This window comes from Lemur catta, chromosome 11 (genome assembly GCF_020740605.2).
Source record: "Lemur catta isolate mLemCat1 chromosome 11, mLemCat1.pri, whole genome shotgun sequence".
NCBI lineage: Eukaryota > Metazoa > Chordata > Mammalia > Primates > Lemuridae > Lemur > Lemur catta.
Window position 1 is genome coordinate 51,764,063 of NC_059138.1, and position 27,566 is coordinate 51,791,628.

At 36.7% G+C, this 27,566-nt stretch overlaps 1 protein-coding gene across 1 annotated transcript in view; it reads left to right on the forward strand.

Annotated features, from left to right (window-relative positions):
• The window catches only part of CDK14 (cyclin dependent kinase 14), a 522,742-nt gene that overhangs the window by 308,140 nt on the left and 187,036 nt on the right, over positions 1 to 27,566 (forward strand). Inside the window, exon 10 of the mRNA XM_045564652.1 lies at positions 15,155 to 15,248. Coding sequence (XP_045420608.1) covers positions 15,155 to 15,248 — 94 coding nt within the window. The remainder of the gene's footprint in view (positions 1 to 15,154; positions 15,249 to 27,566) is intronic.

Here is a 27,566-nt window from a genome sequence, read left to right on the forward strand (position 1 = left end):
AAAGGTGTATGTGTGTTTCCAGGATATGTTTGGTCACTTATGAGTGATAAATTAACTGAGTGATAATATATAAAATGAGGTATTGTATGTACTCTTCATTACTAAATACTTCCCCTATTTTTATCAATGTTGGAAAAATAATCAGCTACCCCAAAACTGGTTTGGGGATGGTTTTTAAATAGTCTATCACAGAGACTAAGTTGTATGACGTTATTATAACCCTTGATGTACTCAGTTGCCTCACTGGTTTGTGAGAATAACAAGAGATTGTTACATGTGAAATTCTTTAAGAAGTATAAAACTCCACAGATGTTGAGAATAGTCTTCTTATTAGCTCTTAGCATGTCAATCAGTCAAGCTAAATATATGGTGTTTCTCTTGGGGTACAGTATCCAAGGGTGTTATGGGATATGTAAAAGAAATGGAAGCTGCTGTATTTGGTTTTAGGGAAATTAGCATAACATCTATGGCTTGAGAATTAGAGATAAGTTTTGGCCCAGAATATTCTAATCTTGTGTGTGTGTGTGTGTGTATTTTAATTTAGAAATATATAAATTGATGCTCAAGGGTTAGAGAACATTGGATGTACACTAGTGCATTTCATGTTTTACATTGTGTATTTATTCATGTAGAAATCATCTCTCTGGACATTGTCAACCTAAATAACAAAAAGAGAGGGGGACTCTCTAAAAGAAAATTGTATTTATTCAAAAATAGGCATTGCAACGGGAATACATGTGCCATAGGAAATTATGCATGTATTTAGGGAAGTAAGGAAAGACAAAGGTTTATGAAGGAAAAATGAGGAGGATTATATAATTGTTTTGACATAATTATCTTTGTCTACAAGGATCAGTAACGGGTGGTGCCAATCAAAAACTGGACAGGCAGTTGCGGGGCAGATGTCCTCACAGAAGTATTTTTTTGTGTAAGATTGCAGTGGCCTTTGCTTGCCAGGTTGTGATTTTTGCAGAGCCTTTGTGATAGTTTTTATTATCAGGTGTTCGTGCATGATAACGCTCCCTTCATGGCCTTCTGAGGCTCTATTTGTCAGGGTTTTTAACATATGATTCCATTTTGATTCTGACAAATTTTACCACATGTAACTAGCAATCTTTTGCTGCGTAAAGGAGAGGCAATGTTGTACTAGAAAACAGGTATTGACCTTTGGTTATCTTATTTTGTGTGTGTGTCCTTGTCTGGTTTTAGTATCAGAGTGATGCTAGCCTTATAGAATGAGTTAAGTAGAATTTCCTCCTGTTTGATTATTTGGAATAGTTTCAAGAGGATTGGTATTAATTCTTTGAATGTTTGGTAGAATTCAGCTGTGGATCCATCTGATCCAGGGCTTTTCTTTGTTGGGAGACTTGTTATTATTGATTCAATCTCACTACTCATTATTGGCATTATTGGTTTATTCAGGTATTCTGTTTCTTCCTGATTTGTCTTGATAGGTTGTATGTTTTCAGGAATTTACCCGTTTCCTCTAGGTTTTCCAGTTTGTTAGTGTATAGTTGTTCATAATAGTCTCTGATGATCTTTTGTATTTCTGTCATATCAGCTTAATATCTCCTTTTTCATTTCTGATTTTGTTTATTTGGATCTTCTCTCTCCATTTCTTGGTTAGTCTAGCTAGCAGTTTATCAATCTTATTTATCTTTTTGGAGAACCAACTTTTTGTTTCATCAATCCTTTGTATTGTTATTTTAGTCACTATTTCATTTACTTCTGCTCTAATCTTTATTATATCTTTTCTTCTGCTAATTTTTTTTTTTTTTTTTGAGACAGAGTCTTGCTCTGTTGCGCAGGCTAGAGTGCTGTAGCATCAGCCTAGCTCACAGCAACCTGAAACTCCTGGGCTCAAATGATCCTCCTACCTCAGCCTCCCGAGTAGCTGGGACTACAGGCATCCACCACCACACCAGCTAATTTTTTCTATTTTTAGCAGAGATGGGGTCTCGCTCTTGCTCAGGGCTCAGGCGATTCTCAAATTCCTGAACTCAAGAGAGTCCTCCTGCCTTGGCCTCCCAGAGTACTAGGATTACAGGCGTGAGCCACTGTGCCTTTTTCTTGTGTTTCTATTAATAGTTGCCTGAGGTTCACTGTTAGATAGTTAGTTTATAATCTTTCTACTGTTTTGATATAGGCATTTATTATTATAAACTTCAAGAAACTTTTTGATTTCCATTTTAAGTTTTTCCTTGACCCAATAGTCATTAAGGAGCACATTGTTTAATTTCCATGTATTTGTATATTTTCCAGAGTTCTGGTTGGTATTGATTTCTAGTTGTATTCCATTGTTGTCTAAGAAGATAATTGATATGCTTTCCATTTTTAAAAATTTTTTGAGACTTGCTTTTTGGCCTAACATATGGTCTATCTATCCTGTAGGATGTTCCATGTGCTGGTGAAAAAAATGTATATTCTGCACTTAGATAGAATGTTCTGTAAAGGTCTGTTATTTACATTTGGTTTACTGTCCAGTTTAAATGCAATGTTTCTTTGTTGATTTTCTGTTTAGATGATGTATCTAATAATGAAAGTTGAGTGTTGAAGTCCTCCACTATTACTGTATTGCAGTCTGTGTCTCTCTTTAGAGCTAGTAATATTTGCTTCATGAATCTGGGCACTCCAATGTTGGATGCATATATATTTAGAATACTCCTATCCTGTTGCTGGAGTGATCCCTTTATCATTATATAATGACCTTCTTTGTCTTTTTTTTTTTTTCCTGTTCTTGACTTAAAGTCTGTTTTATCTGATATAAATATAGCTACTATTGCTTGCTTTGGGTATCCATTTGGATGGGATATCTTTTTCCACACAGTTACTTTTAGTCTGTATGTGTCTTTACTGGTAAGGAGAGTTTCATGTAGTTGGATCATTTTTTTTATCCTTACAGTTGGATCATGTTTTTTTTATCCATTCAACCATTCTCTATTCAAGTGGAAAATTTTACTTTCACCTCTTTTAGCAAGAATATCTGCCTACATCTGTGTTCAATAACTGTTTATATTACTATTTATTGATTTACCATTTTAGACATCATCTACTAAGTAGGTGTTATGGTAAATGAGGATTTAACTTTCTTCTGTCAACCTTACCTCATTCCATTTTCACCTCATTCTCCCAATATAGAATCTGTATCACATCTTGAACATTAATATGTAAATATTATTCATGGTTAAGTCAATTCATGATTATATATTCTTATATGAATTTTTCGCCTTTTTTTTTTTTTTTTTGCTTTTTTTGCTTTTGCTTTTCCTGGACTTAATAAATGTTTGTGATTTTTATTAGTTTAGTTGTTTTTGTTCCTATTGCTATTTAATTTCATTATGTCCTGCTGTAAAAGATTTGTCATTTACCTGTGAAATGGTATTTTCCAAATACTCAAACACATCAGCAAATCTATCAATTCCATTTAATTTTTTTGACAACTCCCTCTCTCGACTTTCTTTCTTGAGACTTTCCTCTGTCAGTTGTCTGACTTCTTGCCTTAGCATAGGTGAACATTTGTCATCCCAGGCTTTCCTTTGCCCTCCACCCACCCAAGCCCCACTTTGCCCCCACTGTGTTGTTGTGTTGTTGTAGACACCATGCTGGTTTTTCTTTGTTCCCCTCCAAATCTGTTCTCCACCCTCTTCTGCCCTACCCTGTATACTAAATGGGTGACCTCTAGTGAATGCATCTGCCAAGCTGCCTTGACTACTGGTTTCCAGCTGGGTTCAGGAAAAAGACAAGTGAGAAGAGAGGGAGATTGGATGTTTTTTCCTAATTCTTACCTGCTTTAGGCCATGCTTTTAGTAATGGCTAACTACAACTTCTGCAGGAAGCCCCTCTTCCATGGCTGTTGCTGTTTGTAGACTCTTTGTAACCTTTTAGTTCCAGGGGCAGTAAGGGCTTCATGCTGTTGCTAGCCTCTGAGTATTTCAATATGTTGTATTGGTTCCCCTATACCTCTGTTAGTGGTCATTTCTGGATTGGATTCAGTTTCCGTCTAGAGCTTTACTGATTGCAGATTCCCTATATCTGGATTCCGTGTCTTCCTCCTTTAGTTTCCTAAGAAGGACTGCATTAGAGATACAGTTTTCAAATTCTTAGCTTTTTGAAAATGTCTTTATTCTACTCTGAGAAATGATTGATAAAGTTTGGCTAAGTATATAATTGATAATAATGTATAATATACTTGAATATTAGTGTTTCTTTCTAAGAATTTTCAGTGCATTGCTTCATTTCCTTAGAGCTTCTAGTGCTGCTGCTGAGAAGTGTGATTCCATGCTGCTTCTCAATCACTGGTGTGCCCCTCATACTTGCTCTCTGGAGACTATTAGGTTCTCCTCTCTGTTACTGGTATGCTAACATTTATGATGATATGCTTGGTAGTGCCTTTTTAAATCAGTGCTGGGTGGGTTCCCTTCAATGTAAAGACTTATGTGTTTCACTTCTTAGGTAGCTTTTTGAATTTGTTTTTAAAATGGTTTCTTTCCTTCCATCTTCTCTGTCTTCACTTTTGGTGCTAGTTTGATATTGGAGCTTCTATCTTGATCCTCTGTTTTTCAGAAGTCTTTCCTCTCCAGCCTGAGAAAGAGTGAGACCCATCTCTACAAAAAAATATTTAATAGAAAAGTTACCCGGGCATGGTGGCACATGCGGTAGTCCCAGCTGCTCAGGAGGCTGAGGCAGGAGGATAGCTTGAACCCAGGAGTTTGAGGTTGCTGTGAGCTAGGATGATGCCACTGCATTCTAGGTGGGGCAACAGAGTGAGACCCTGTCTCAAAAAAAAAAGAAAAATGAAAAAAAGTCTTGTCTCTCTTATTTTATAACTTTTATGTTACAAACATTCCATTTAAAAAAATTACTTACTATAATGTGTGTGTGTGTGCGTGTGTGTGTTCCTGTTTCATTTTCATCTGATCTCTATTGGAAGCTTTCTTCAAATATGGGAGTGGAAGGATCCTTGACTATCTATTTACTTTTGTAAATTAAGCACTATAAATCTATGTACTTAGGAGGGACCAATTGACTGGTCAGGTTATTGTATATTGTTCAAGCAAGGAGCTGGACTTTTCACTGGGAGATTCTCACATGTCAATATCTGCAGGCCTGTTCTTTGTTCTTCCTTGGATGCTGGCTACTGGCAGCTGGCACCCTCAAAACAGGGTGGAAGAGAGGAGCTGATGGTCACACAGATCAATGAACATATCATTCACTTGATTCCCTTCTTTCAGCTCTTTGGCTCACCCTACTCTCTGCTGCAACTTTTATCCTCAATTTGAGGCCTCATGGATTTAATTTCATTATCTCCTGTTGGTGTGTGTTTGGGGTGAGGTGGGAGATGGTCAGAGAAGACCTATGAGTCAGTTGCTCTTTGTATAGACTTTCCAGCTGTCAGACTCAGCTTCACACATTTTACAGCCTGTATCTCCATGACCGGAGCATTTTCTGAGTTGATGTAGGTAAACAATCTAACTATAACGTGAAGCTGTGACTGCCTGTGGTCTGCCTAGATTGTCCCATCTTTATCTATACCTTCAGAAAACAGATTACCGCTCATCCACTTGTGCCTTCTCATATATTTCTTTTGTCTTTGTTTTTTTTCATTTGTTTGTTTTTCGGGTTTTTTTTGTTTTGTTTTGTTTTGTTTTTAAGAGATAGGGTCTCGCTGTGTCCCCCAGGCTAGAGTATAGTGGTGCACTCATAGCTCACTGCAGCCTCGAACTCCTGGGCTCAAGTGATCCTCCTGCCTCAGCCTTCTGAAGTATAGTGGTGGAAGTTTGTGGGCCTTACCACTTAACTATTAGTGAAATAAAATAAATTTGAAAAGAAAGCCAAACACTGGTTAATGAGCTAGTGCAGAAAGGGAATAAAATTCGAGGTCATGGTTCTTAAAAAGATAAAAATTTTTCATGAATTTAAAGAACAGATTGTAGAGAGTAGTCCTGTGGATCTATGGCATGTATGAATCCAATACAAGCTTGCTGTTAGAACAAGCAAAAGTAATTAGTGAACCTTTTTCAACAAATATTTCAGGCAATAGAAAATTTCTAACCCAATGAAGGTAGAAAGGTGGATTGTTAACTTATATGCACAGGGAAAACATGACTGAGTGGAAATGTGATTGAAGAGAAACTAGGAGCCTTTGTAAACATCATTATGTGACAGTAGTAAAGTGACTAGGTTGTCTACATCATGCTGCTTATTGAAGGATGGAAGTGGGGACTTGTGTACTAGTACAACAATAGTGAATTAATTCCTCAGGACACTGCATTATCTGGAATGTATTTTAATTAAGAATCACATTTTCATTCACTGGTATTTTGCTGTATGAGCTAAATATATCCTAAATGTATTAGTAGCTTTTTTGATTTTAGATGCTATATTATGTAATTGATAAGCTTACATTTTTTAAAAAAAAATTTTGCTCTTCAAATGCAGTGTCCTTAGATTCCTGTTGGTAGATGTCATTAGAAAATAAAGCAAAGACATAAAACAATAATTGAAAAGAATTGAAGTCAGAGTAAACTAAAATAACCTACCAGTGGCCAAGAGACAGCCTGTTAAATTTCATTAAAAATAAAACAAAAGATATTCATAATATGTGACAGGCACTTAGTAATTCCTAATGACTGAATCTGAGTAGCTTCCTGTTTTCCTACACACATGTGGGTAGTTCATCTTTTATTACGGCATTTTATATTTCTCTGTATTTCCATGTGAGACAATAGATTCCAAGAATGGGATGTTTAAATAATTGCATTTTCTGTAGAGCTTGGCAAGACTTTTCTCATTTTTTCTGATTGATAATTCAAATGGCTCATCCTTTATTGTTAGCTTTTACCATGTTTGCTTTTGAAAACTGAATACATTCATAGCCTAGTGAAAACTCAACAGATTAAAAACTTTATTATAGCAACTATTTAAATTTTCATCTATTTGTCATATTTAATCCTAACATGTTTAATTTAGAAACTGTTTCAGAATTTTAGTAACCCTGGGAAATCAATTCAAACTTTGGTTTTATTACTGTTTTATGGTTATTTTAAACCCTGTAAAATTAATTGAATGTGCTTGGTTATTTTCCCACACTGGATGTGGTGGGTGGTAGCACAGGAAAAAAAAAACACCTCTAGGATCCTGGGGCAGCCCCATTCCCACAAAGATCTCCCTTATATAACATGAATTTCTTCATTCATTCATTTGTTCATTAAGCAAAACATTACAGAATGTCCAGACGTTGAATGTGGAAAAGACCTGGTTCCTGCCCTCAAGTAGCACCCACGGCTACTGCAGTGCACAACTCCAATGGGCGTCATTCACATTGTGGTCTATGTGTCATCTCCAGCCTGCACAGACATATTCCAGGGCAAATCTTCAAGAACATGCCCAGAAGCCCACAGACTTCACAAAAAAACAAAATGGACCATGAGGATTTATAATGAAAAGGTTTTCCCTTTAGATCTTCCATATATCATGAAAGATATCAGTTAGTTGTCAAATATTTTACTGTCAAATATCAGCCATCCAGTCATATATCTTCATAGTTCCCATTCCAGCCTCCTTAGCCATAGTCTGTCAAAGTCTAGCTATGCCATTTGATGACTAGAAATAAGTATATCAACTTAACCTACTATAAAAATTGAAGTTCAGAATTCTTTTTATAGGGGGATAATTTATATGAAGATTTTAGCAGTGGTTTCTCTGCGCGATGTATCAGATATGGTTTCTTGGAAAAGATTGCTTGAAAGTGTTATTCGCTTTGATCTTTAAGATAATTTACCCATGAACAATGTTTTTCTAATTTCCTACATTGTTGCTTGAGGATTAATACATCTGCTGAGAGAAGCCTTAAAATGTAAGACTTGTTCTGCATCAGCTGTCATATAAACAGAAATTAAAGATGTGCAAGTCTTATCAATTTGTTTTTTCATGATCTTCCTGGTCTATGCTTATTCCTTGGAGAATTGCTGTCACTGGTAGTATTTTAAATGAATTATCAAATGGAACTTCTCTCTTCTTTCATTGTTCCATAGTACGTGAAATAATAATATTTCTTTGCTATTCAATGCAATATTTTGCATTTTCCATTTTTTTTCCCCCTCACAGTAATCCTTAGTTAGGGCATTTCCTATTTACATTTTTGTATTAATTGTGACTGGTTTCTGGATGTTACCAGTCTGAATATTATCTGTTATCTATATAACCTGAGGTTATTATTTTAAGATAGTCTCTCTAGAGTCTTCATTATCCATGGAACTCTTTTGAATTTTCAAGCATTTTTAAACATGACAACCATCTTATTTTCAGTACTTCAGTTTTCTAGGATCCTTTTACTCTGTTCTGTGCCCAAACTTCTAATTTTGAAGACTTGATTTCAGTTTTATGGTCATCCTTGCTAGCATTGGTGTCGCATGGAAAGAAAACGAAGTTGATATCTCTATTTCCTGTTTTTCAATCTGACGGGGCAGACCAAGTAAAGGACAAGCTGTGCTGCTGTCCTGACTAGGGAGGCGGCATGGCACAGTGAAGGATGGCTGGCCCAAGATTCAGGGGATGCACTTCCTAGTTCTGGGACTGAAACTAAGACATTTAACATCTAGTACAGTTTCCTTACATGTAAAAATGAAAACATTATCTCGGGTATTCGCTAAGGTCCTTCTATCTTTACATTTAGTATTCAAATAAATTGTACTGCTGACCCAGAGGTTTCCATGGAGACTGCTGGAGTTCCTTCAGAGTGTCTTATAAATGAAGTTAGGGTTTAGATATTTTGTTGAAATTACTGAATTAATTTTTCTAGTGTTTACTTTCATATGGTAATATTCACTCTAAATGAAATGCCTTTCCCTATGGGTGTGTGCACTCCTCAGACTAGTTTATGCAATTCATTCATTCATTCATTCACTCACTCATTTTAAAGATATTTATTGGACACCTCTTTTGTATAGGCAATATGTCAGGTGCTGAAGCTACAAAGATGAGAAAAATCTATTCTTACCTTCTACGTTAGAGGGCAAGACAGTGTGGTGAGCTGTAGCACAGGTATTCGCTTAGCACAGCAGCAGCTCAGAAGTGAAGGCAGTAAAGTTATCCTTGGTGGATTTAAGGAGGTGAGGGGAGGCTTCACGCAGTGGTAATGCCTGACTTGTCAAAGCCATCTTTCTTTGTTGACAGAGCTAGCTAGGTTCAAAGGACACAGAGATCATGCCGTGGACAAAGATACCATGAGGGGGTGAAACAGCTAGTATTTGTGGATTGGGATGGAGGATAGGGTTTGGGAAGCACATGGGGAAAAGGGAAGGAAAGGAGGGAGGGGAAAAGCAATTGGAGATCAGAACGGAGGACTGTTTGAGAGTACTTAGGATGTGACAACATGAATACATGTATAGTAAGGGAAAGGCAAGGGTTTCAGATGATTCCTTGGTTTCTGGCTCAGGTAAGTGGACCAGAAAGCAAAAATATAACTTTGCCATTTCATTAAAAATAATAATAATAAGTACACACAGACATGTACTACTTAAAGTGCATGAGCAAAAATTATCATTGGAACATAAGGAACATTTTTGCCAGTTGGTACTTTAAGATGGTGGGGGCTTCTTGATCTTCCTTGTTAGTCTCATTGCATATGTGGACACTGGTGAGGGGGCTCTAAACCACTTGCCTTGTGCCTCCCCCAGGTCAGCAGCAGACCACTCTGGGACTTTACTGAACCTCATTAGCTCCTGTATTTCATCTTTTACCTTTGTCTAATTTTTATTTTGATATACTCAATTTGTAAACTAAGAAGTTCACTTCTTAGAGATATAATTGTGTTTCACAGTTGAAAAATAAATCTTAATGTTTCCCTTTATATAAAAAGTTTATTGTTTTAAATTGAATGTTTTCTAAGATGGGCTTTTACCCACAATCTGGGGTTTTGTTTTCATTCCTTGAGAGCAAAGTACTCCATAGCAGTATTTGACTAAGATATATTGTGCCTATCTGTGCCTAATGAAGCACTAACCATAGTAAATGATGAGTGGCAGTTTAATCAATTCAGTTCCTTCAGTAGTCACCAAGGGCATCTGGAATGTAATTTTTTAATCTTTCACTTTTCGTATACTGCAAATGCCAAAAGGAAAAGATCACATCTGTTATATGTGATTTTTTTAAAACAGATTATAGGGAAAAAGTTGCTTTTTAATTTTTATCTTTTAGAAGCTGACCTCCTAGGGAACAAAATTCTTTGGTCTTTTTACAGAAATATACATTCCTTCAGAGGATAGCCAGATAGATAAATGGCTACCTTGCTGCATCAAATAATTGTATAATGGTGTATTTCAGTGAACCATGGCTAAATAAAATTACCTATTAAGTTAATTAATGTGTAACCTTTCTGAGCTAGTATTGCATCCCTGTGTGTTAAATTTGGATTGTGCTATGCATTTACTCTAACTTATTTCACCAGTCTACTGTTTCTTTGTTGTTCCTTTGGTTGGAGCCCGAATACATGTTCAGACAATTAATATGAGTTATACGCCTTTCAAAACAGAATTACTTAGATTCCTTTACATTCGTGCTCCTCCATATCTGACTTTGAGAACAGCAGCATGAGTATGGCTCAGAAGCTTGTTAGAAATGCAGGGTCTCAGGCCTCAACTCATACCTAGTAAGTGAGAATCTGAATGCTATAATAGCAAGAGCCCCATGTGATTAGCGTACATATTAAAGGATGAGAAGCATTGCTTCAAATTGTTGTTTTTTGTTTGTTTGTTTGTTTGTTTGTTTTGATAGATAGATAGGCTTTGAGGACATTTCTGGTGCCAGTATAATGTTAAAAGGCAGAAAGACAAAAGAACTGACCTCCAGCGAGTTATGGTTCTGTTCATCTGCTTGCCTCCTGGCAGAAGCAGCTTGAAACTGCCTGTCTCTATAGCTCTCTTTCCAAAGAGGGCTGCATTTGACAATGCAGATTGTTCTGAATGGCTCTAAATAATTTTCTGAACTTGCAAAGATGCCTCTTATAACTTTCAGTTAGGGAAGTCTGTATAACAAGGGCAGGTCTCCACCCACCATGATAGTATAGGTTGGGTGGGTCACTGTTTCCTCCGCACAAATGGGAATGCACAGGTGTGCATGGTCCCTCCTGGGCTTTGCTGGTAAACGCTGCTACTGGAGAGTGAAACTTTCAAATCAGAGAAGAACAGCAGTGTTTTATTTTTTGATATATTTTGGGTAAGACCAAAATTAGATTAATGTCAGCTAGAGAAATAACAACCTTTAGGTCTTATTTTTACACTTGTTCATATGAGATAATCATTTGTTGGGTTAATTACCATCTTGTAACAATAATGTCTTTATAAGAAAATGTACTGGATACATTCTGCTTGCAATATCATGTCAAGTGCTGATATTCTTTGAGTATATGTGCTGATGGATGTAATTAATCACGATTTTAGTTGAAAGATAGAATGTTACCCTGCACCATAAAATCCCAACAGGACTTTGATGAACAAATACATACATTACATTGCATATTAGCTGGTAACTTTAGTGACCTAACCAACCCTATTTTATTCAGGTCTAATAGTGTTGCCATATTGCTGTAACATCTTTCATTCATTTGCACTGTATCTTTAAAAGTAAAAGACCAAATTCTCTTTCTGAGAAAGGTAATGGTGGCTAATACATTTACGAGTAAATAAATAAATTATGGTTATAGGAAGAATCACAGGGAGCATAGAGTTTGGGGGACCTAACCTAGTCTGAGAGGTCAGGAAGCCTTCCCAAAGAAGTAACATTGAACTTCTCTGTTCCCTACTCTGATGGAGAAAAGTTCTTACTCCTTCCCTGTGAATTTCATTTTTTCTCTGCATTCCAGACACCACTACCCCTGTGCCCCATATATAATAGTTTAGATAATTTTTTTCATCTTGAATTCCTTTGTCATAGAGTATATATATCGGTTTTCAAATACCTTCATATCAAACTTAATTAATCTTTAATTAGTTTGCTGCCCAAGTTCTTTAAGGTGGAACCTTAACTGACATTTCACATTCTCAGCCTGCAGTTCTAGACGGCTCAGGTTGCTTCCATCAAAATGTACAGAGGGGCCGGGCGCGGTGGCTCACGCCTGTAATCCTAGCTCTCTGGGAGGCCAAGGCGGGTGGATCGCTCGAGGTCAGGAGTTCGAGACCAGCCTGAGCAAGAGCGAGACCCCTTCTCCACTAAAAATAGAAAGAAATGATTTGGACAGCTAAAAATATATATAGAAAAAAATTAGCCGGGCATGGTGGCGCATGCCTGTAGTCCCAGCTACCCGGGAGGCTGAGGCAGTAGGATCGCTTAAGCCCAGGAGTTGGAGGTTGCTGTGAGCTAGGCTGATGCCACGGCACTCACTCTAGCCAGGGCAACAGAGCAAGACTCTGTCTCAAAAAAAAAAAAAAAAAAGGTACAGAGGTATTTTGGTTTTGTTTTGGTGTTTTCCTCATATAGGGAAAACTTAAAATGAATTAAATTGTGATAAAAAAGCATTCATATACCTGAGACAGAAATTTAGAAATTTTGAATTCAAAAAAATTGAAAAATGTGTGAGGCTAGGTGGGTATTTATATATTACCTTACCAGATAACTAATCCAAAAATAAGAGTTTGACCATGATGCATCCTATGACACCTTTAATTGTAAACTTTTATGACCAGTTCTTATTCTTGAAAAATTCAGATTAAGCGGGTGATAATTACATAATTATTCAAATTTCAAAAAGAAGCAAAAAGGAGACATTTGCTGACATAAGATTATATAGTACAAGTATAGTGCTTAAGAATATGAATTTTTTCTCAGTAAACTGCCCAGTGCAGTCAACTTAATGCATCAAGAGAGAGGGGGCATAGGGCTAATGGAGGGTAGAAAAGGGAGGAAAAAGGAAAACAGGCAACAAACAGCCCCTTTATATTACATTGAAGAGCTTCTCTTGCTATTTGGCAATAAGACAGCTCCAATAATACAGAATAATACAGAATTCTTCTATATTAATATGTTGATATGCTTTATATATCTACCTTTTTATTTTCTTGTACATTATATCTTTTTTTATAAGTACCTTAAGTATAATTCTCCCAGCATCATTAGTACACACTCAAGCATCTTTGAACACGATGATGTCATAGGAAACATCTATTAGAAAGGAAAGTCCAAGTCCCTTAGCCAGCTAAGCAGGTAAGAGCCTATAGAAATTCTATATTATTTCATTCCAACTGAATAGAATTGAAGCATAGATTTATCTTTGAATCATTCTCAGTATCATATTAATGGAGATGATGTGGACTAAGCATAAGATGTGGTAAGATAAATTCTGTAAATAGTTTTGACAGTGTCATAGTCACCCTCCTAGCCAGCTTAGCTGTGTACGTGTGGGGGTGGCTGTGGCTTCTTCTGGGGCTCTTCACACTTGCAGCTTGTGGCGGGAAAGATGAAGGCTGAAAGGTGGAGAACAGAGAGTATATGCTGAGTGTGAAAAAAGAAGGTGCAGGTAGCTATTTGAGATCTAAGATATTTTATGTAAACTTAAATAAGAGGACAATAGAAATATGGGTCAGTAGTCTTAGAATTCTTGGCAGAAAAATTTGGAAAACCACCATACTGGAAGTATGTTAATAAACAGACTTAACCAGACATCTGAAGCCCCAAATTGTAAGCATATTATTGTATTTTAATATACTAATAAAATAATTCTCTCAGATACCTATGTTATCTGTCAAATCTAAAATGAAAACAACTTTTGTTAAAACCCGTCTGCCTAGGACACTGATTTTAAATTAGTTCTTTACTACTTAAATGAAATTATTTTTTATGATATAAAGGGGGGTTTGTTTGTTTTTAGTCATTTTGACACTGTATACCATTGGTGTTTAATTTGAATACGAGTGCAACAATTGAAGAAGTGTCCCAATATGCTCATGGTTTTATCAGAATGCTTGCAGGAAACATAAACCCATTCAAAGTAGAGTTATTAAAAAAAACCTAGAGAATTTCTAGGAGGTAGAGAGGTCTAGAAAATACACTGGATTATCTGAACATCCAGACCTCCAGAAGGCAAGAACCAGGTCAATTCAGGAGACTTCATCTGCAGGAATCTATGGTCATTCATGCTAGTTCTCTGCCATTAATGTGACTTATCCCATATATACATGCTGGTGTCATACCATCCTTCTCCCCTTGTTCTCCAAAGTCCCAGCAGAAGTATCTAATTGGCTTTCTGCCCATGCTCTGGATTGGTTGTTCTGTTGGGTTAGGTGCAGGCTGCTGTGGTCTGGGGGCTTAGGTTTTCTGGTATGCTGGACTACCTTGCTAGGTAGGAACTGTGAGCATGGAAGGTTAAGCTAGGAGAGGAGGCTGAGCATAGTAGATGACTACTATATTGAGTGAGGACTTAATCAATAACCTCATAAGGAGAGCAGTCTTATCTGCAGAAAGATTCATGGAGATGTATTTAAACGGGATTATAGAGGTTGGGTTCGATTTAGATATCAAAAGCAAATAGGTGAAGAAGGACGGTATTCTAGGTAGTGAAGCAATGTGAGCCAAATTGTATAGGTTTATGTTTCGCACTTGGATACATCACTGGCTCAGTGATCCTCTGTGTAGCTGCCCTGAATCATCTGAGTAGCCCATGTCAATGCCGGGCTCCAGCTAGACTGATTGAAACAGAACCTCTGGGGTTTGTCGTCAGAACATTTGTAGTTTTTAAAAGTTCCCGAGATGATTGTGAGGCAGAAAGGATTGACAAGCACTGAACAGCTGGAGACTACAGTACACTCTGAAGTAGTTGGACAAAGAACATGACTGTGGAGACTCTTCTGTATCAGGCTAAGGACTTCTCAGCTGTATCCTGTAAATAAGGAGAGCCACTGGGATTCACTATTTTATTGGTTTCTACTGTTTTCTGAGCCCAGTATAGCTGCATCTATTTAGAGATCTTTCAGGGTAGGGCAACAGACAGAGTGGGGAAGGAAAGCTATGGGATCTGGGTATATGTCACACAGCTCTTGGTGCTCATCAAGAACATCATTTATCCACTCACTGGTTCTCCTCTATAGGAGAAAACTAATTCCAGATATAGTTTTCTAAGCAGAATGTACTGAAGCTTTGTAATGATTCTTTCTTCTCTGTTTAGGGGAGTCGGCTGCATCTTTGTTGAAATGATCCAAGGAGTTGCTGCTTTTCCAGGAATGAAAGACATTCAGGATCAACTTGAACGAATATTTCTTGTAAGTTCTTTACTGAGTACTTCTGAGGAAAATTAGTTTTTAGTCACTTAGGGACAAATTCTACAGTGGTCTATGGAAAGTAATTTAAAGCAAATTATCTGTTGTCACATCTAGTTCTAACATATTTTTGGACTTTTGAAAAAGCAGAAAATTAGTTAAAAATTGTGTTTTTAAACTATTGTACATGAATAATATGTGAAATGATGAGAAATAGTAGGATGTGAGAAGCAGTTTAGAGTAACGGTTTAAAAATGAGGATTCTCATTCCAGCCTGGGCAACAGAGCAAGACTCTGGCTCTGAGGAAAAAAAAAAAAAAATGAGGGCTCTGACAGAAGAATTCCAAGTAATTTATACAGATACCCACCCTTCCTTGGCTGTGGGCTTTGATTGGTAACTTTTTTCCAAAAAAAAGGCATGGAAAGTGGTAAGACAGTGATGTTACATGGAGACACCAAACAGTAGCTGGGCCAGGTCTTCAAGGCTGGCATCATCAAAGATAAGTCATGTTGGTACCATGTCCCCTTGATCACATATGTTGAGAATGGTACTTCACCTCTGTGGTCTTCCTCCCAAACCATAACCCCAGTCCAATCGTGAAGAGCACACACACAAACCTAAATTGAGAGGCATTCTGCAAAACACCTGACTGGTACTGCTCAAAACTGTCAAAGTCATCAAAAATAAGGAAAGTCTGAGGAATTTTCAAAAACCCAGAGGAGGCAAGGGATACATGACAACTCAGTGTAACATGGTCCCTGGATGGAATCCTGGAACAGAAAAAGCACATTAGGGAAAACTAGTAAAATCAAAATAAAGTTGTTTAGTTAATATCAACTTACCAATGTGAGTTCCTTAGTTGTGACAAGTGCATCCCATAATGTAAGATTTTAACAAGAGGGGAAACTGGGTGAGGAGTATACATGAACTCTCTGTATTATGTTTCACAACTTTTCTATAAATCTAAAACTAAAAAGCTTACTTAAATTTTTAAAAATCTGAAAAAAAAAAAAAAGGTCCAATGTCAGACTATCTGGATTTAGTTCCTTGCTCTGTTAGTTTTTAGCTATGTGACTTTGGGCAAAGGACTTATTAGACCTCTGAGCCTTAGTTTTCTCATGGGTGAAACAGGGATAATAATGGCACCTGTCTCATAGATTGCTTTGAGGAATAATTGGCTTAATATACATAAAGTACTTTTATTAATAGAACTATGTTTGCATATAGTAAATACTCCATAAATGTAAGTTGTCATTATTTTCATTACATCATTGTTATGACAAATATTTTTATTCAGTAGAATTTCCACATTAGCTAATATTCATATAAACCTATTATTTAAAACATGAAATCAGAGCTAGAAAAATTAAGATTTTTGTTAAAAGGATTTAAACTCTCTACATTATGATAATTAATATTGCCATACATTTTCCTTCTGTAATAAAATTCTTGTGTGAAATCACTGAGGCATATTTTAGTATGGTTCATGTCAAGAGATGTATTTATTGGATTATCATTCGTTTTAGTTAAGCCAAGGATGGCATTAAAATATAGCTTTCATATTAAGTGTGGAAACTGCAGTAGGAGCAGTAGGAAGTAGTGTTAACCTGAGACTCCATCACTACTGTGTTCACCTTGATGTCAGCAATAAAATAAGAAAAGGAGACTGGACGGACACTAGAAAATTAAAGCCCCTGTGATTCCTCCTTGTAGTACCATGTGTCCCTCTGCGTCCCTGCACACTAAAAGCAAATGGACAAGCAGCAGAGTCCCTAACATAGAAACCCTCCTCAAAGTGTTGTCCTATTGGTTTTTTTCTTCCAGAAGCCATCTGTATCCACTTTCTTTCAATTTTATTTTATTTGATATCTATAAATTCCCACACATAAATGCTAAAGTGATTTCTTATGATTATAAAAATAATATAGTTTTATAATGGAAAATTCCCACAATGTCAAAAAGTGTAAAAGCTGAAACAAAATCACCCTTTGTGCTACTACCCAGAGAAAAATCACATTTAGTGTTTATGTATGTGTGTATATATATATATGTATCTCCTTTGTAGGTACTTTTCTATGCATATTTAAAAAGGTTGAATATCTTGTATACTATTTTGTAACTAGGTGTTTTCACTTACCAATTTCTAATTAACACCTTTCATTGAAAATTCAGAAACCGATCATCATTCTTAATGACAGGGGAGTGTTTCACTATGTGGATGAGACATTATTTACCTAACCAGCCCAGTACTGATAGCTTGTTTACAGTTTTTCACTATAATAGAGTGCTGCCAGAAACATCTATTGCATGGTATCCCATTAGTTAATAATAATTCTTAGAACTGAAAGTCCTTAAGTTATAAAATTTAATTTTCATAAATTTATTGACTATTCTTTTACATTCATCCCTTCCTCTATACTCACGAGACCCACTCTTCTCCCTTTTGCCAAGAAAACCTCTTACTGACTTCATTGGGATTGTATTGAGCCTATGGAAATAATATAAAATTGAGCTTTCCCATCCAAGAATAAATTATTCATTTTTATTGCCCTTAGCATAAATGTACAGTTTTTATACTCTACTATTAATATATTTTGATTCAGTCATTTTAAATAAATTTTCCACAATAATTTTATTAAAAATATAAGGTTTTCTATATATTTTGTCATTGGAAAAGCTAGCATTAGAGGGAGTTTTAATGGGTTATAGTTTACATCATATAAAGTTTTATGCAAAAACATGTCTCCCAATATTCAGCATTTTTATTTATTTAAAGCTCAAGTATAAGTATAATAATAATACCAGTAAATTATATTCTGCAAATAATTTCATTTACTGTTTCACACTCTGAGTAGCTATTGAATAATAATTATTTAATATGTAACTTTGTCAAGTTACTGATTTGTTTTATGCTAAAATCATTACTTTACTTGAAATCAGAAAACTTCAAAGGGGAATCAATATAGAAAGAAATATCTCCACTTAAATATTACTTTAGGATGAATTTTAAATTTAAATTTCCTTTTAAAGGAAAGGAAATGATTATATAAATGAGGTATGTTATATAGCAATGGAACCAAAAAAAAAGAGTTTTATGAAAGCATAATTTATTGACATAGCTTAGTCAAAGTTTTCATTTGAAATATTTGTACAATGTAAGTAATTTCCAATGGGTAATATCTTGTCAGATTGCTTCCTGTAAAGAGATTTTGCTATTATTTCTTAATTTTCTGGCATTAGTTTCCTCATTTTATGGGTATTCGGAGACCTTTGAATTGTGACTAGGCTTTTAATAAGTCAGAGAAATAAATCATTGTAAATTTCCCAGGGGATTATTGATAGACTGAACCATTGTTTGCTTGTTAGAGCACAGAGACCCTTAAATACAGATAAGCATCATGATTGATAACAATACATCTTTATTTACTATATTATTTTACATGTGTAATGCTTTTTACAAGTAAAATGTCCTTTGATAATTAGGAAGTAAAGATCATCTATATGAAATTGCTGCTTTAGAATTAAATGATGTTATGTTTTGCCCCAATGAATTAGACAAAACCAGATAAAGAGAAATCTACAAACTTCTTTTGACATAAACAAGCAAACTCTCTCAGTACTGGTGTGATCATTGGAAGAGGAAATTTTACAAACCCAGTATGGTTAAATGACTGAGAAAAAATGCTTTTCCTCTGTGACCTTTTCTGTCTGATCTGAAGGGGAATGACTATTAAACCGTGATTAAATCCACTTTAACGGGCTTCTAATATAAATTGCCAGAGACTCTTTTCTAAAGTGGCAGTTGTATATCTGGCCTCTGGTAGAGCATTGCCAAGGAGATAATCAACTCTGAAAAGTCATGAAACGTGGGATTATTTGGTTTGTTTTGTGTTTTAATACAAGGATTAAGTCCATTCATTTGCCTGTGAACTGCATATAGAAAGGTGGTTAATAACTTTGAAGCACAAAATTAATAGTTTGTTACCCAAGATTGCTAATATAATTAGCTCCCACACACTGAGTCTTTATAAAAAATGTGAAAGGCAACAAAGATCAGCTAATAAAAGCCTTTATATATTTTTTTCCTAAGGCTTTTTTTTTCTTTTTCCCCTCTTTTCGTGGAAGGGAGCAGTTCACATTTTTAACAAGTCCAATGAATTCGTTTCTGGAACATAAAAAATGTGTTCATATATACAAGATGAGCTGGCTATGCTGCAATCTGAGATTTCACCATTAAATAATTTTCATTGAAATTTTTGTGTTGCTCATATGCAAGAAAGGAAGGAAAGTGATGGAATTTTGACAATTTATATTCAAGATATTTTGAATTGCCAGGTGAATAGGCACCTATTTCTCTAAGCAGTGACTCTACTCTTAGGTGGAAAGAGTGATTTATTTTTATTTCTTTGGCATTTCCCATTTTTTAATGTGGCATGATATATTCTATTCACTGCCATTAGTTGCAGAAATAAGGAGAAAATGTATTCATCCAGTTGAATATATATTCAGAGTGACAAAATCACAACTAATAAAAAAATTTGTATTCTAATCATATTGTTCCAAATTGAAAAAGAAGTCTGCTTGGTGGAAGCCTGGGAATCTGTGTCTCTCTCACTGCAAAACAGCTGAACAAATGGCAGAGAGTGCTAAGAGTGCTTGCACAGCTGTTTGAAACCTTTGGCAGATGCCGCTGGGTTTGCGTGGCTCATAGCCCAATGTACAACAGCCATGACAAGAGGAGCTGGCATGATTCTGTTTTTCGGGTCTGTTCTTTTTCTGTCTTTGAATGTTACTAACCCTGACAGTCCCACCTTTTCCTGTCTCCTGGGTCCCCTGGCTTGCAATGAAATTCATCCACCAGTTATTAAACTATTGTATGTTATTTGATTGGTACAGTTGTTACAATACTCCTCTTCATCAATATATGTCATTCAGAATTTGAAAGTAAGTGTGTGGGGAGGGGGGAGGCCACTTGCAACTTTGAAAGCTGCTACAGTCCTCAGTCTGACATTTGAGTCAGATTCTACCTTAAGCCACTGTTCCTGTCTTTATTTCCCCATTGTGGCTCTCTTTCTAGGGTCTTAGAACTAGAACCATAATCCTGGGGCTTCATGTTTGGCTAGGGCAGCCATATAGAATTTAAGGGAAAGCAGACACTACCTCATTTCGTGGTTATTACCATCCAAGTGGATGTAGCAGCCTTATCGTTGAGATGGAATATTGGCATCGCAGATTTGTATCATCACTATCACCATTGGATTTGCTTTAGGTCATTTCCGTCACACTACTTCAGCACCTGCTCTGCAGCACTAGGTACAAGGTAAAAGTAAAGGAATTGTGTGGAACTGTGTCAACCCTGGAGAAACTGACCAGGACAATCAAGGCAGACAGGCAAGACATACTTTAGGGATAGAGTCATGAATAAGTGCTGAGCCACTGAGCAGCGGATGGGAGACCCAGTAATAACAGTGGATTCTATGTTAGTTAAAATGTAAGAACTCTAAGAGTTAAATATTGGGTTTAACCTTAATCTAAGGTTCTTTGTCTCTTCCCTACCTCCCAAACAAGTCACCTTTTCAAGTTGGATAGTAGTTTCTACATCTTTAAAGGGAGAAATTGAACTAAGTGAGTTTAGTATTGTCTTGCAGCTCTAATCATTTTTAATTTTAAAAAATGCTTGATATTACAGTATTATGCATAAAGATCGTGGGTGTTTAAAGAGAAAATTGCTAAGAAAATTTTGTTAAGCATTAAAGAAAGTATGCGATTTGCGGTGAAAATAAGGGGGAAAAGGAGACATCAGGCAATGGTATAGCAGTGGAAGGGGGCCAGCAGGAGTCTGTCCTGTGTGGGTGGAAGGTGAGATTGAATGTTCAAGACTTAACTCTCCTGCCTATAATCCTGGCACTCTGGGAGGCCTAGGTGGGAGGATTGCTTGAGGTCAGGAGTTTGAAGACCAGCTTGAGCAAGAGCGAAACCCTCTACTAAAACTACAAAAAATTAGCTGGGCAACTAAAAATAGAAAAAAATTAGCCGGGCATGATAGCGTGCACCTGTAGTCCCCGCTACTCTGCAGGCTGAGGCAGGAGGATCACCCTAGCCCAGGAATTTGAGGTTGCTGTGAGCTAGGCTGACACCACGGCACTCTAGCCCGGGTAACAGAATGAGACTCTGTCTCCGAAAAAAAAAAGTCTGAACTTTGATAGGTTAAGTATTTTTATTCTCATTTTATTCATAAAGGAATAAGGAGATAGTATACTTTTTCAACAAGAGAGTTATGTTAAAGTGGCATTTTAGCAAAATTAACACAGTATGATAAAATGATAAACTCAACTATGTAAAGACTGACAGAAATCAAGAACTAAGCAATATATGTTGGGGTGAAGAATACTGAAAATATTAAGCAACAATTTTTAAGTTATTTTTAGAAAAACAATATGGGGGCAACAGTTTATTGTACTGTATCTCCCATCCTAGAACAAGTACCCCTTAATTTGTGCATGTTTCCTTCAAGCCTCATCAATAGGCATAATCATTTACATGGTAACAAATCTTTTTTAGAACACTAACTTTATATAAATAAAAGAAAAATTTTAAAAATAGTATGAGAAAAAAATCACCACTGAGAGATAACCAGTGTTAAACATTTTTGTATTTCCTTTTCTAGTTTTTCACAATTGGGGTTCATAATAAATTTATAGTTTTGTAGCCATCTTCTCTTATTGTAACATTAAATAGTGAGCAATTTCCAAGCCATTAATATATACTTGAAAATGATATTTTAATTATACTATAATATCTTATAAATGTACCTAGATTTACTAATATATTCTCCTATTACTAGGTAATTTGCTTGCAATTTTTATGTTATAATAAACATCGCATATTTTTACCCCATTAAATTATCCATTTATTCAGCAAGATTATTAGGCATCTATTCTGTGCTGGTCACTGTTCCTACAGGTGGTGGGGAACCAACAGACACAGTCCCTGCTCACCTCCAAAGTACGGTCAACTGAGCTGCATTTGAATAGCTTCCAGAAAATCAGATCAGGATGTTGCAAAACTGTTGTTATCAGTCTTGGATATAAATGATGAGAAAGGGAAGGGAGTCAAATATAGCCAAAAAATTTCACATTTGGAGAACTTAGTGAGGTCATTGAAAATAATGGGGACATTGAAAAGGAGTTCCTGCCCAGGGAGAGGAGGAAGCGAGTTCATGTACTGGACAGTGTGTGATAGCAGATGGCCCCAGAGGGAGACGTCCAGCATTTAATTCCTACGCAACAGAATTAGGAGACAGATGGGAATCAAGGGGTCATTCACCCAAAAGAGACGGATACCAAACCCTACCTGTTCTTAAATTGTGAGAAGGTAGAGGGGAAATGTGGTGGAACAAACACTGCCTGAACCTCAGGGGATGCTCATGCTTTGTGGGGGTGGGGTGAGGGTGGGGCTCTCGCCCAGGAGGGAATCAATGCAATGACACAGTCAAGGAAAGGGTGAGCGGCAGAGAAGTGAAGAGTAAAAGAGGAGAAAAAAAATTCACTCCCTCAGGGAGCTTATACATCAACTCAGAGCTGGTTAGCCGGTAGGCGAGGGGAGTTACGAGCCGTTGCTTTCTCGTGTTCCCTCAGCATGTTCTACACACTGCCCGTGTAGTCTGTGGCACATTGTGTGTGCTCAGTAGATACTTTCACCCCAGAGGCAAAGAAAGATTTCCTGCCAAAGAAGTGTAAGAGTTGACCCAGAAAACACATCTGGGTTTAATTAGGAGAATTTAGACTTCCCATGGCCTTTCAAAGGATGCTGTGATTCTCCTTGGTGTGCGTGATGCTGGAGTGAAGGTGGGTGTAGCCCTAAGCAAGGCACACTTCTGCATCCTCCACCCTTGGCTCTGCTTTTATTAAGATTTTATGTGTAAAACAGATCTTATTGCTGAAAGAAAGGTTGAAAACTCCTGGACTAATAATATTTTAAGGTACTCCCAGGGTCAATAGTTCTATTTAAAAAAAAAGTTTACACAGAATAAAAATGTTGAAGGGAGATGCATTGAAAATGAAGATGTTGGAGAAGTAAACATTGAGTGATTCGTATATGGAGACATTAGACCAATGATCTATAATAATAAAGAAAGTTTAAGCTAATAGAGATGTTGGCAGCAAACTTCAGTAGGGTCATTTGTCTTAAGCAAAAACTAAGACAATGAGATATCCCTCTATAGAGTATCTGATCATGTTACTTTTTGCAAAGAAATTTCTATTAGAAGATAAGCTGGCTGTGTTAATTAGCTGACATGGTGAAATTTTTTTAAATTTCAGAATATTACAGGGGTACAAATGTTTTAGCTACATGAATTGCTTTTGTGCAGTTTGAGTCAAAGTGGTAAGTGTGCCCATCACCACATTGTGTGCATTGTGCCCATTAGGTGTGATTTTACCGATTCCCTAAAATTTTTTTTTGCTCCAAGTATTTTTGTATTATAGTGTCACAAACTTTCTATAAAATGGAAAATGAGGACCCTTAAATTAAATCATTCATTCTCTAAGTTTTTCATTTCTTCAATAGATATTTATTATGTACTTACTCTGGGCTAAATACTCTTTTCCATGTTATGTGGAGACAGCAGTGCACAGAACAAAGTCCCCGCTCTTGTAGAACTTAAACTCCTGTAAGGGAAGATAGACAGTAAGCAGATAAATACATATTTTGTCTCTTAAGCGCTGCTATGTGAGGTGCTATTTTACATACTGTGTTCTGGGGAGTTTTCTCTCAGAAGGTGATACTTGTTCATTAAAGGTTGGGAGAGCACAAAACACACAGATCCCAGGTTTCAAGCAGAGGGAGTAACCAACTTGTGTGTGTTTAATGATGATAGTACTAAGTTATAGTTCTCATGCCAGAATTTGTTAAATTAAGGATCATTTCCGTGTTATATCGAGGTGACTTCTGATGCTCTTATTACTTTGACTTCCCTTATATAAAGCATTTTTTATTTGGGAAATGCTTACTTTGTGTGAGGCATTAAATTCCTGTATATGTTACTATTCAGACATTAGATTGAGTGAATCCACAGAGTCTGAAGTACAAATGAGTCCATGTTCCAAGTTGGAATTATGCTGAGGCTAGGAATTTGGACTTTCTGAATTAGTTCACCATGAGAATTGGTACAGACAGAAGAAAGTGGACAATGTTTCTATTTTGGAGAGTAAATGATGGTTTAGAGGGGAGAATAGAGAATGAATGTCCAAAATATGAGGACAGCCATAGAGCACTTTTTCTGAAAGTCAAAAGTGGAAGGATTTCAGGAAGGAAAGATTTACCAGCTACATCAAATACTACAGCAAGGTCAGTGGAGGATGGTGCTGAGAAAAGGCCACTGGATGGTAACTTCTGACGGAATAGTTACAGGGTGCTGGATGTGTACAGCCAGGTTACAATAGGTTTACAGTGAGTGGGTGGTGAAGAATTGGAAAACCTGGAGTATAGACAACTTTGAGAATTGGGTCAGTGAAGAGTATTGATGTCACCTTCAGGGTATTTTTCAATCAATATTTATACATTTTATAATATGCCACAAATATTTTTAAAATGATGAAGACTAAGATGTTTGTAAATAAAGGACACCAATGATATAGAGGGCATTTTTGATGGATCAGGGTATGGGAGCAAGCAACAGAAGATGAGTGGGGGAGACAGTCCTTGAAATGAGGATGAAAAGTTTTTCTGAAAGATAAGAAAAAAGAATGGGAAGGAAGGAGGGGGAAATTTGAACAAATATTGTAGGGGAGAAAGAAGAAATTTAACAGTATCATGATCTGCATTATTCTTAAATGAAAGAGATTGGGTTTAGCTGCACAGTGGGCACATGTTGAAGGGAATTGATAAAGTTTGCAATTCTGGTGGAATAAAAAATGATTTATAACTGATATGACTAGAGGAGGAGATAGCTGCTGACCACATTTTTTAATCTATTGTTGATCTGAGACATTGTTATAGTAATAGAAATGCCTTATTTCCAATTTCTATAATTTGTAATAGTTTATTTTCCTATTAACATACAATTGCTTTTAGGCATATCTGTTCTACCTGTAAATATTTCCCAGTTGAAGTAGTTTTTACCAAAGACTTTTTTGGAGGCTTTGGTTTACCTCTGTGGTCCAACTGTCTTAAATGTTTTGGGAAATTTTAAACCTATTATATTCTTATTTTAATATACCATCTTGCTTATATATGACCTTATTGTCAATATGTAACTACTTCCTGGTGGATCCTGATTATCTCTTGTCAGTCACCTCAAAACTCCATGGCTTAAATCAGCAACAATCATTTTTTAAATTATCTTTCATGATTTTAGGATCAGGAATTCAGTAAGGGCCTCACTGAGCAGTTCTGGACTTAGGTAGTAGACACATGGTGGCTGGAGCTGGACCAATGAGGGGCGGTAGCAGTTGGGGCTGGCCAGACATCTGTGTCTCTCTCGTCACAGAGTCTTGGAGCCCTCCATGGTTCTCTCCAAGTGGGCTGAGTTGGGCTTCCTTATGGCATGGTGGTTGGGTTCCAAGAGTGGGTGTCCCAAGAGGACCAGATGGAAACTCTGTGGTTTCTCTCAATTTAGCCTCGGAAGTCACGCAGTATCTCTCTATTGGTCAAAGCAGTCACAAACCCTCACATAAAGTCAGAGAAAGAGGATGTAGACCCAGTTCTAAATAGGAGGAGTGTCAGGAATGCTGGGACCGTGTTTTAAAACTGCCACACTGACCACGTAAATTTTCATTGGGGCATATCAACAAGCTAAGCTGCTAAACTGCTTTGCAGAGGGAAAAAAATCCAGGAAATAATTTTATCAAGCTCTTGAATTTTTTTGTGTTTTTTCCCCTATTCCTTATAGCCATTTCAATACTGCTTCCCATGATAAATATGGAAGCATGAATTATCACAGAGTATCACTTGGTGGGTCATGAGGTACCTCATTTGCTCACCCTTTTTTCTTTCCCTTTTGACTAACAAGTTCACAGATGTGTCAGACTGAGAAAGATGGTGAAATACTGCCATAGCATGACACATCTGACGCAAGTGAGGAGGTGGTGACACTTCTTAGCAGATTCTCAGAATGTCATCTGTAAAGCGTATTTTCATAACTCAAATTCTGCATTTGAGTAAAACTTACTTTCATTTGCAACCTTTTTCCACACATAAGTCTTTTATTCCTTCGAACATCACAGGTGCTATCTCTTGTGGTAGCAGCACCTAAGATGGCTCCTAATGGCCTCCTGGTAGGTATGCCCTTTTGTAATGCCGTCACCTGGAGTGTGGGCTGGACCCAATCACTTGCTTCTAATGGATAGAATATGGCAGAAGTGATGGCCTAGCACTTCTGAGACTAGGTGACAAAAAGATTGTCACTTCCTTCTTTCACACTTTCTCTTGCTCTCTTACTGGCTCACTCTGAGGGAAGCCAGCCGCCATGTTGTGAGTTGCTCAGTGGAGGGAGTGCTCAGTTCTTTCCTGCCAAGAACTGATGTTTACAGTCAATAGCCAGTGTAGACCCAAGGCTTGGTGGAAGCCGTGTGAGTTTAGAAGTGAATCCTCCCCCATTTGAGCTTTCATGTGAGACCACAGCCATGGTTAACACCTTAATTGCTACCTTGTGAAAGACCCTGAACCAGAGGCACCTACCCAAGGTGATCCTGGATTCCTGACCAACAGAAACTGTGGGATAATAAGTGTTTGTTACTTAAAGCCACTAGGTTTTGTTATAATTTGTTCTACAGCAATAGATAACTAATATATCTTTTAGAATCCCATGACCAAGAAGAGGTAAGTACTATTTCTCTTGTTTTACAGCTGAGGAAATTCTCTTTAGAGATTGTATGAACTTGCTCGAGAAGACATGTTTACTATGTGTCAGAACTGAGACTAAATCCTAAACCTGCATACTCTTCCACCAAAATACCTTTGCTTTTGTCTTTTTGTTTGGTTTGTTGTTTTTGCTCTGATTCTTAATCAGGACTGTCTTAGAATGACTTAGAAATCATTTCTTGAATACACATTCTTAGGTCCCAGTCAGGGTCTCTTGAATCAGAGTCTCAGGAGATGGGACAATACCTATGTATTTAAATAAATAAGCAGGTCCTGGTTGATGAGTTCTCCTTATAAAGAACCTCCACTCAAAAAGACACATGTGGTCCTTTGAAACGTTAAGCATGTTTTAAATTTTCTGGTATGATATGACAATAAGAATATAGAAATTGTTATTCAGTTAAAGTAAGTCCTGTGTTTCTTACAGAGATACTTTTGATATGACCTTAAGGGACCTG